General features: G+C 52.4%; 1 protein-coding gene across 1 annotated transcript; it reads right to left on the reverse strand.

The window, feature by feature from the left end:
- Positions 1 to 2,042: 2,042 nt before the first annotated feature.
- Positions 2,043 to 10,044, reverse strand: CKAP4 (cytoskeleton associated protein 4). The gene is made up of 2 exons (XM_080935539.1): positions 9,519 to 10,044; positions 2,043 to 4,424 (listed from the first exon to the last, which is right to left on the reverse strand). The coding sequence occupies exons 1-2, from the start codon at positions 9,933 to 9,935 to the stop codon at positions 3,123 to 3,125; spliced, it is 1,719 nt and encodes a 572-aa protein (XP_080791665.1). The 5' UTR covers positions 9,936 to 10,044; the 3' UTR covers positions 2,043 to 3,122.
- Between the last annotated feature and the right edge of the window lie 1,054 nt (positions 10,045 to 11,098).

An 11,098-nucleotide genomic window follows, 5' to 3' on the forward strand; every position in this document is an offset into this window, starting at 1 on the left:
GCTGACTTGTGGACGTGCGCTCCTCTCAACAGTGGACTTCATCACCCTATACAATTCTTTGCTTGAATCACACCCCCAGACCCACGCACGTGCCCAGAAGCATTTAAGCGTTACTTCCCCCAGCTCCACAACCAGGATCTCGCTCTGTAGCCAGACTGGCTTGGAACTCCTCTCTCCTCTCTCCGTCTCCAACGTGTTGGGATTTACAGTCATGTGCCACAATGCCCGTCTTATTTCAATCTTGTTATTTCTGGCTGGGTCGTGCAATGCACGGGCTCTGGGGTATGTGCCAGATATCACACTAACTCTGTCTGCCTGCCTCACAACCTCACAACCGCCACGTGAGAAAGACCATGCCACCACCAGCCTCTCCATCAGCACCAGCAGGTGGACAGCCTCCACGCTCAGAGCCCTGCCTTCATTCCAGTCTATTCTATTGCTGGATCTGCAGTTTAACCTATATCTTCAGCATCCCATAGCTACCCTGATCCAATGAATAAACTAATTAACATTTCCTGAAGACTCCCACCTCTCCTCACGGGGCTTTGTAAACCTCTTCCAACCATCTCTAGTACAACCCCAGCAGAGCTGGTTACTACACCTCCACCAACAGTCTTTTCTAGGTGTAGCACCTGCAGCTCCACAGGACAGCAGTTTAGGTAATTATCTCAACTGGGCTGTAGGGCCCAGGATCACGATCCTATCCCAGGCCTTTGCTTTGATGATGGCACAATGTCTGATGGTGGGGCCAATACGTGTTGAATAGGTGGATGGATGGATGGATGGATGGATGGATGGATGGATGGATGGATGAATGAATGAATCACCAGCCAGCTAGAAACACAGGTATAAATGACACACGAACCAGTATATATCTTGGTCCCCTCTAGTTCATGAGTTGGAGACCACTTCCCTGCTTCTGCGGGTTCTGAAGCAGGCCAATGGAGACCTGCACTGTCCAGATGGCAGAGGACAGTAAGAGCTGGAAGTGGGTATTGAGGTTTGGTCATCCTGTCTGCTGTAATGCTAAGCATGCCCCTGCCCCAGACTTGGAATCTGCATGTAGACCCAAGTGAACATACCCCCCCCCCCAAGTTATTTTCGGTTGGTAAATAAAGATGCCACTAGCTAATAGCGGGTAGAAGAGACATAGGCAGAGTTTAGGTTTTTGGGGTTTGGGGTCAGAGGGACCATGAAGAGAAGGTGAAGGAAAAGAAGCTACCATGGGTTAGGTGAGTCATACAAACAGGCCCTGAGGGCCGGCTGACTGAAGTTAAGAGCATCCCAGATAAAACATAGTAAGTAATACCTTGGATAATCTGCAGGAAAGTAGACTTCAGTAGTAAAGGCAGATAACCACCCAGCTCTTGGTGCTGTTTAAGGCTGACTGTAAATATAAAGGTTGTGTGTGTGTGTCTTATCTGGGAACTAAATGGTCAAAGGCGGGGTGGAATCCCCAGGTCTGAATTCAAAGTTTCTATAGGAGGGTTCAAGTCTCATCTCATGATTCCTGATCCACGATTCTCAGCCCGCTGCCCTTCTGGACCGGAAAATGGTGCTTACAAAGTTCTCGGCCCAGGCCTACACGCAGGTATACAACACGCAGTATCTGTCTCATTGGATGCGCAGGAAATGCCCAGGTAGGCATCAGGCATCTCAGAAGTTCTCAAGGCAGAGGTGCACCCTGAGGATGACCCTACTAGGTAGTCAGGCTGGGATCTTAGGCAACTTCTAGGAACCAATAGAACCAATAATAAACCAACAAAAGCATGTGCCTGCCCTTAGAGCCCTCTGCACCTGAGCCATCACATGCACTAACCCCTGTCCCAAAAGGAAATAAAATTCTTTTAAATGTTACATTGTTAAAAAAAAAAGTCTTGAAATGGAAAAGTTACCAATTTTCTAATCCCGAATACTTTATGCTGATAAAATACATCATCACTAAGTTCTCAGAATCAGTTGACTTGAAGGTCATAACAAAGCTCAAGTGTTTATTAAGAATTAAAAATACTGTAAATAAGCCATACAGTTCATTTCACAGTTAACTAACAAACCTTGCTTTTCTTTTCAGCTTTTTCTTTTTTTTTTTTTTCTTTCCTTTCTTTTTGGGGGAGATTGAGGGGTGGGGGCAAGGCAGCCATTAAAGACAATACATCTCAAAGGACGGGGGGGGGGGGGGGTACAGTGAGAACAATTACAGAAACCCACGTGATCCCCACTGACAGAAGTACTGTGATAAAACAAAACCAGTAAAACCAAAAACCTGGCCTACATCTCCCATCAGAACCGGTAGAACTTCCCCCTCTAGGGTCCCAAACTTACTTGGTGACCCCCCCTAGCCTGGTGACACAGGTGGGTCACCAGGAACAGAAGGGCGCTGGGCCTCAGGGTGCTTCGTTCTCACCTTCAGGACCTACTGAATTTGCATAGTTACCATATAACTAGATTGGTGGTGGGGGGGGGGAAGGACAGACAGACCACGCCTCTGAAAGTAACTTTCAGGCACGGTGGGGGAGGGGAGCCTCTTTCACCCACTCAGAGCTGATGTCTAGGAGTTTTTACCAGTTCTAAATGGAAGACAAGGAAGAGACAGCTCATAAAAACCCTGGCCAGGAGCATAAAAAAATACAATAAAAATTAATTTTCCTTAAAGACAATTTAAAAAGGTGGGGGGGCACCTATTCCTTGTTGTTTGTCTCTTTTACTATAAACCTGTCAGCCTGACAGGATATTTTTCAGGTTAATCTGCCTTCTGAAAATCCCCAGTTAAAGCGGCTGCCGTCTTCCTAGCAGGAGACACATCCTTTTCTGCAGAGGGCTGGGCCTTCAGGAAGGCAAACCAAAAGCAGAAACAGGACTTAAGAAACCAAAGGTGTGTGGTAACAAAGTAACCCGGCGCGGCGCGCGCGCACGCACACACACACACACACACACACACACACACACACGGGGTGTCTGCTGCTTTCCATGTTGTGGGGGAGGGGCACGAGGGGGGAGGGGCACCTGGAAGAAAACAATGGGGCTCTTTGTTTTGTTGTTGTTGTTTTTTCTTTTTTTCTTTCTTTTTTTTTTTTTTTTTTTTTTTTTGGTCGTAAGAAACTGTGCCCACACACCTAGTTCATTCAGATCTTTTCATGGATCTTCTCAACTTTCACAAACAACCTATCCAGGTCATTCCTAAGGTCGTCTAGCAGGCCCTTGGCCGACTCCAAGGAATGCTCATTCGTTTCGATTTTAACGGAGTAGGCAACCAAACTGTCCACGGCAGTCCTGAGCATTCTCAAGTCTGACTCCACTTGGCTCACTGAGGATTTCAGGTTGTCCAGAGAGGTGAGTCTGTCCAGGAAGTCCTGAGGAGGCAAGCCCTCGGCTTGGTCCTGGCTGCGCAGCACTTGCTCTTGCAGCGACTCCACAGCGCGGGCCAGCTCACCCAGGCTTTGCTTCAGCTCCTTCAAGTCGCCGGACAGCGTCAGCTGGGTCTCCCCGAGGTCCCTCACTGTGCCGGCCAGGTCAGACGAGGACCCCAGGCTTTCCACGTGCTCCTGCAGCAGAGCCAGGCGTTGCTCATAGTCTTGCCTCTTGGACAGAAGTGAGTCTAGGCTCTCGGTGTGGCGAGCAGAAGCCACCTGCATGGAATACACTCCGTCCTCGACGTACTGGAGCCTGGCACCCAGGCTCTCCGTCTGCCTCCGGACCTCATCTAAGGCTTTCGAGTCTTTGAAGATGGCGGCTTCCTCCTCCTCCGAGCCACGAGCCCCCACCTTCAGCTGCTGCAGCTCTGCCTCCAGCCTCCTGATGTCCTCTGGGAGGCGAGAGGAGGACTCTTCCGACCGCAGAAGCTTCTCCGTGAGGGCCTGCAGAGCCAGGCGCTCGGAGTCGGCCGCCTGCTTGAATGCCTCTTGCTCCTGCTTCAGGTTCACTAGCTCCCGGACCTCTGTGTAGACATCAGACTCCATGGCCTGAAGGGAACTCTTCAGGGCTTCCATGTCCCTCTCCCTAGACTTCACGGAGGCCTGTACCTCTTTCACGGCTTCCTTCAGAACTCTCACGTCCTGGCTGAGATCCCCCTTGGATTCTTCCAGGGAGGCAACCTTCATCTTGACCTCGCCTATCTCCTTCTGGCTCTTCTTCTGTACGTCCGTGAAGATGGCGATGTTGTCATTGATGGACTTGGTGAGCTCCGTCAGGCGCTCCTCCACCGTGTTCTCCAGGGATGTGAAGTCCCTCTCTCGGGCATCCTTCACCACGTGGATCCCGTCCGACAGGTCCTTGAGAATCTCATTCTGCAGCTTCTGTAGAACTTCGCTAATACGGTTGATCTCGCTCTCCCCTTCCTTCACGGCCTTCTCCGTGAGATCCTGTTTATGTTGGGAACTTCTCAGGATGGACTCGAAAGTCGCAAATGTGGCTTGCAGAGATTGTACCTATGGCCAAAATCCAGACGTTAGCCTCTGAGAACAGACAGGTGTGTTCTACAGCACTACTATTTTCCTGCACCAGGGACCTCCAGATCAGCACTGTCCTTCCAAAGGTAGTCACGTGATCACCGGCTGCAGGGCCCCTCCAGGTACTCCAGCATCATTACCCGCACCTGACCAGTCAGCGTCAGTCCTCTAGATGCATCTGTCAACCCTCTTCTCTCAGCCATGGATAAACAAATGCCAGGCAGACTGATAGGTGGCCAACACCTTTTCCCACTGAGATTGCTGGCTACAGGTTGAGGGAGGCCTGGAGCTACTCAGACCAGCACATGACCAACAACCCATTCATCAACCAAGACCGCACACAAGGAGACTGAGCTGAAACAGGCAAGATCACATTCTGAAGACCTAACTCAGTCCCTGGATACAGCTGCATCTGAGGGAGTCTACTCTTGAACTGTTGGGCCAATCAGAGCCCTTCCTTTCTTCCCTCCCTCTGCTGTTTTGGGCTGGGTTTCTAGCGCTTGCTTAGGAAAGAGCCTGAGACACCTGGAGTCACTAGGCACAAAGCTAAGAGATCATTTCCAGGTGTGTGGTCTCTGGCAAGCCACTGTCCTTCCTGGACTTCAGTGTCCTCATTTAAAAACTGGAGCAGTGGGCCAGGTGATTTCTTGGGACACTGTGGCCTTTGAGAACACACTGTGACTTTCTGCAGCTACCCAATCATTAGGCATAAACTCTTGACTCGGCTCGGCAGGGCAACTCCAATCGCGCTGGGCTGACGCTACGCAGAAGCCCTGCTGATCAGGAACCTGTGTGGATGTGACACCTATAACGTTTGGTGACAATAAATAAAGGAAAGAAGAGTAAGAATCCCAGCAGTGTAGCCTTGACTCTCTAAGTCCCTAGGTTCCGCTACCTATTTCTGGAATATGCAAAAGACACCATGAGGTCGTTACCAGCTAAAGCCACTGTGGAGTGCTCTCTGAGATAAATGATGTCACTAACAGTCAACAATTAAACATAATTCAAAAAAGGGAGGAAGACAGCCATTCTAGATTAAACTAAGTGTAGGAGTTTTCCGGGGGTGGAGAGATGCCTAAGTGGTCAAGAGAATTGACTCCTCTTCCGGAAGCCTCAGGTTCAATTCCCAGCAATCACACGGCTGTTCGCAATGTCTGTGACGCTAATTTCATAGGATCTGATGTCCCTCAGGTACCAAGCATGTACACGCAAAGACGCAGGCACAACACCCAAACACATTAAATAAGTTTGTGTGGCAGGGAGGGGGTCTCTCCATTTAAAAACAGGACAAGAGAATGAAATAGGCTGCTTGCCTCGAATTCACAAGATCCCAGGTTCGAGCCCAAGCACTTCATAAGTCGGGTCTGGTGGCATATTCCTGTAACCTCAACACTCAGGATGGAGAAGTAGAAGGATCAGAAGTTCAAAGTCATCCTAGGCTACACAGTGAGTCTGAGGCTGGCCTGGATTACATGGAATGCTATCTTGAAAAAAAGAAAGCAAAAACGTGAAAAAACAAAACAACACTACCAGAGAGAGGGGGGGGGGAGGGAGAGAGAGAGAGAGAGAGAGAGAGAAACAGATTAAAGAACAAGGCTCTGAAGCCAAACTGGGTAGGCAAATCTAGCTTAATGCTTCATTGCTGTTTGGTCCTGGATGAGTTACATACTGTCTGTGTCTTGGTTCCTTGAGCTACAAGGTAGGAAAAAATAGTACCTGACTCACCAATACTCTGTGAGAACTGAAGGAGTTCAAACAAATCAAGTGCTGAACTGTGCCTAACGCTTGATGGCTGCTCAATGGACATCAGCTACTGCCTTCACCAGGGTTGAGTTATGTCCTCAGTCCCTCAGAGGACCGGGGATTCTGAGCAGCATCTTCCACTCAACGCCAGAGGAGAAGTGAAGAGCAGGGACGTAGACAGGATGCCACAGCACGTGCCCACTGACTGCTCTAGGAACTCAGAAGCCTATTCACTTCCCAAGTTCCCAGGTAGATGAGAATGGGGTTCTCAGGGCCTCCAGAAAGTAGACAGTTTCCCTCACCGGCCAGATACAACCTGAGCCATCAAAGAATACGCTGAGAAGGCACTAGAGAGAGGTGACCTCTAAAACTAGGTTAGTAGGTCACAATGCCTGTTCTAAGCACAGCACTGAAAATAGAAGCGTGAGTGGGTGAGCCCGGCACCTGCAACATGGCACAGTGTTTTCTCAATGGACGAAGAATAGAGGAATTCAGAGCAAGGCCTGATAAAGCCTGGCCTGACTCCTATTGAGTCCCAGGCTGGCCTTTTACAAATGGCTGGGAAGTGAGTCACATCAGAAACTATTACCAATCCCCAAAGGAGCCCAGCGTCTCCCCTTCTGAGGGCGTGGAAGGTTGTTCATCTTCATGCACAGAGAGCTCATAACAATTAATACGCGATGGATGTCTGTCCTCCTGGTATGTGGGGGATGTCCGCTGTGTGGTACGTGAATGCCAGATATGGAATAATGACCCCAGCCCGATCCCGGCCTTCCTGGAGCCTTGCCGGAATAAGGATGGACAGGCTGGGTGATTACTGGCTGGTAGTCAATGGGGCATTTCCACAGAGTTGTGGAGCCAAGCATCAAAATCCCAGAATGCCTCATTTCAGGACCTGAAGTCATCTAAAGGACGCCCAGAGAAGAGGTTGCCAACCACCTAAAGGAAGCCTTAGCTCCTCTTCTCAGAACAGAGATGAGAGACAAGAAAGCGTAGAGACCTACAAATCACTGGTCCTCTCACAAGCTGCCCCTACCAGCTTCGGCTACTCCTGCTACTGCCTTAAGCAGCCTTGGGACGATGGAACAGGGCAAGAGGGGCTGATCCAGGGCCCTCCCCCTGTTAATGAAGCCCTGGACTTGGTAACATCATTAAATCTTTGCAAGGGTGGTCACTATTTCGGCAGCTTTAAAGTCATGAGGCTTCTTGCAAAGCTTGTGCTCGGGTGTATACGGTGCACGTTTGTGTGGATGTATTGTGTAGTGTGGAGCCTTGCTGGGGGAACAATGGATAGGCCAGGGCTACTACTAATCGGTGACAGTCAACAGGGCTGTCACGTACATACCTGTGAAGACCAGACATGGACTCTCTCCCCATTTACTTATTGGTCTGACACAAGGTCTCTTATTGGAGCTGGAGCCGATTTGGCTAGACCGGCTGGCTAGCAAAGTCCAGAGATACGGTCCGGCCTATGCCTCTGCCTCCCCAACACTGGGATTTCAAGTGTGGACTAGCAGGCCCAGCTCTTTACACAGTCACCAACTGAGCTATCCCCATCTACCCCCAATGCCCTCAACCCCAGTTCTTACAAATCTTGTACCTTCCTCTAGCTTGGAGACTGAGAAACAGGCTCAAAGAGAAACGTGATTTGCATATAGCTGTAAAGGGGTAAAACCAACAGAGAGACCGAAAGGCAACACAGGAACTAACACCCAAGTTCTTCAGCCTGGATCCATCCACTTTGGGCCTCAGTTTCCAACTTCCCCTGTATTTCCTTCATGTCATTCTGTCACTGTTAGGCTGGCTACCTTCTGTCCTTCAGGTATGTTCGAGATTGTCCCCTTTCCTGTATGGAGACATTCCTTCTCTTGATTGTTCTAATGGCTGGCCCTGTCCTAACTACCCACATGCAAACCCAGGGAAATGTCACAAGCCCCTTCTTCCCAAAGTGTGCATAAATTACCCACCACTGAAACCTACTTAGGGAGCTGTTTTACAAGCTAGATCTGTACTTTTTTCTCCTCCACAGTCCCCACAGGGCCCACACACAGCCATGCAACTACCAGACTTCAAAAAATATTATGACTGATTAGCAAGTGAGTTGCTGGAAGAGAGGAGCCCCGCTAGTGATTAGATTTCCGTGGGGTGTCTATGTTCTTAGGATGGTCTGACATGAAGCAGGCAGAGAAGAATCGCCTACTTGATTCCCCCAGATAAGTCACCTCCCTTGGCCTACACCACTTCACAGGCTGACTCACTCCAGTTGCTCTTCCAGTCTTGAGAGGAAATTCCTAGTGCTGCACACTCAACAAAAAGTAGCGACTTGGCAGGGCAAGTTGCATGCTGGGAAAAGGAGGCCGTGGTTCCGGGCTCAGAAGTGGCGGGATTTTTTGTTTCTGTCCAACAACCATGTTTCATTGAACAAGGATGTGGGTGGAGGATGGAGAAGGCCTAGGAGGGAAGGGGGCTACCCTTCGGCTAGAAGGGTGGAAACTGAGCAGTTTGCCATCCCTCAAACAGCTAGCTGGGGAAGCCTCTGTCACAAATGGCCCACACTTTCTTATACAATCTACAACTCAAGCCAGCTGGGGTCTGTGTCAGCTCACTTTGTGTCTCTAAACCTCAATATTCTGGTCTGGAAAATGGAGTCAAATCTGTCAGCCAGCTCTTCCTCCCTCTAGTTAACTCTTCGGTTAGGAAATAAAATACCTGAGTAAGCAAGCCATCTACACACCATATAAATGTGACCTAATACTTCTGGCCTTGTGTTTCCCCTAAAGCTGGAGTAGGCTACTTCAAAGGCCCACATGGGCTCGTTGGTCCAGCTAAGGACAGGGGACCTAAAGATAAACACCATTTCATCTGAACTTAGCAAATGACTAAGCTCACTAGCTTTTCCTTCCCTGCAAAGCTCCGAGTCTATTAAAAACTGGCTCGGATAACTCCCGCTGGCATAGCCAAGGTGAAGTCCTGACCAAAGGCTTCCAGAGATGCGCCGATTTCCCTTCCAGCTTCCTTTTCAGCGACTCTGCCCACTCAGCAGTTCCTAATGCAAAAAGAATGGGCTACGTAGAGCCTGCCGGCTTCCTTACAGGTCACCGCTAATGTCCTGTGACAGGCCCTTGGCCCACCCTCCCCCGATGGTCTGGCCATTCTCAGAGTCCGCTCCAACGCTCTCTGAGACCAGTAACAAAGCGGGTCTGGGACCGCCCTAGCAACTAGGGAGCTGGGGTCCCAGCTCTTGCCACGGGGCCTGGACAGGAAAGGACCAGGGCCCCTTCAGGGAGGGCAGGAGTGGAGTCTCGACCCCGCCAAAGCTGGAGTACCCACCTTCTGCTCGACGCCCTGCAAGCCCTGGCCCAGCTCATCCCTCTGACGGGAGAAGTCCTGGTGGCCACGCCGGACCTGCTGGACCTCCTCCAGGACGTGATGGACATACCAGCCCGAGAAGGCGGCCGCGGCCACCAGGGAGAGGTAGAAGAGAAAGTTGAGCAGCCGGCCAAGCCTGCGCGAGCAGGACGCGGAGGACGCGGCGGCGGCAGCCGAAGACCGGCCGCGGTGGCCGCCTCGGTGCGCCTGGTTCTGCGGGTGCTGCGGCGGGTGCGGCGCGGGCGGCTGCGGCTGCTGTGGCGCCGGCGGTGGCTTCTTCGCCACGTCATCCGCGCCGCCCGACGGGTGGGCGCCCTTGTCCGAGGGGCTCGCGGCTCCGTGGCCGCCCTTGGAGCCCCTTTGTTTGGCCGAGGGCATGGCGGCGGCGGCGGCTCGGCGGGATGGGCGAGCGGGGCGCGCGGCCCGGGACGCTGGCTCCGGCTCCCACGGGGACTGCGCGGGCGGCACGCGGGCGCGGCGGCGTCGGAGCGGCCGGGAACGTGGGGCGACGAAGGAGGAGGCCGGCCGCGGAAGGAGGAGGGGGCCTGGCTCCGCCGCCGCCGCCGCGGCGCCGACCCCGCCTCCCGGGATGGGAGGCCGAGCCCAGCCCGAGCGCCTGCCACGCAAGCCGGCCGCCGCCCCTCCTCCCTTCGCCGCGACCCCGCGGAGGGCGGGCGGGGCCCGGCAGGGCGAGGCTGGGCGCGGCTGCCCGGATGGCCGAGCCTCCAAAGGCTGGGGCTACCCTCGAGTAGAGTCAGCGGGGTGGGGGTGCCCCTGCCTGAGCACGGTGCTGAGCGCGATCCCCACATGGGCGGAGGGTGAACGTAAGGGGGCGCGGAGAGAACGGCTCTGGAAGGTGGGGACCGGACGGGGACCAGATACCCTTCTTGCCCACCGCTAACCCGGTAACGCCCCTCCCCTACGGCCGCCCTGTAGCTGGGCCAGCCAGGCATGTCTCTTCCCAAGGATTTTTAGGCTCCAAGGACTCTGAACCCAAGTACCTTGGGTACAAACTACAGACTTGTCCTAGGGAACCTAGTTACCGCGCGGGCCCTCTTTGCCTAGCTGTATGCAACACCCCCAATCCGCTTGGTTCCCTTTTCTTTTGGGCATCACACAGTCTTTGCACAGATCTAGTTCCTGGCAGGCTCTGGGTTGAGTGTAGGGAAGCCACCAGCACCCACACTTGGAGGGACGCAGGTCGAGGTTGTCACTTCCACATTTGTGAAAAGAGATTTAACAATGCCAGGCCTCGAGCTTATCAGCTTGTATAGGCTCTGAAACCCTCGGAAAAGCCTTGAAAGGTTGGGATTATGTTTGCCCATTTTGTAGGAAAGACACAGGCTGAGCCTCAGTCCCAGCAGAATGCCTCAAGGTCACACAGAGCCATGTTTTGAACCTTCTGCTGATGCTTCTGAAGCCCATGGGTGGGCCTTCATTCATGACTGAGAGGGAAACTGGGACCCACTATCAGATCAGATCCGTTGGTAATGGTGATATGGGCCTTTCTCCTTCCCCCCTTTCCCCCTGCACCTGGCTCC

The sequence above is a fragment of the Micromys minutus genome, assembly GCF_963924665.1.
Source record: "Micromys minutus genome assembly, chromosome: 22".
Taxonomy (NCBI): domain Eukaryota; kingdom Metazoa; phylum Chordata; class Mammalia; order Rodentia; family Muridae; genus Micromys; species Micromys minutus.

Bases quoted from the DNA above. Each gene is read 5' to 3' on its own strand.
- CKAP4 (XM_080935539.1), bottom strand. From the start codon at position 9,935: ATGCCCTCGGCCAAACAAAGGGGCTCCAAGGGCGGCCACGGAGCCGCG. The intron at 4,425-9,518 runs GTGGGTACTCCA...TTTTGGCCATAG, and splicing joins TGCAGGGCGTCGAGCAGAAG to GTACAATCTCTGCAAGCCAC.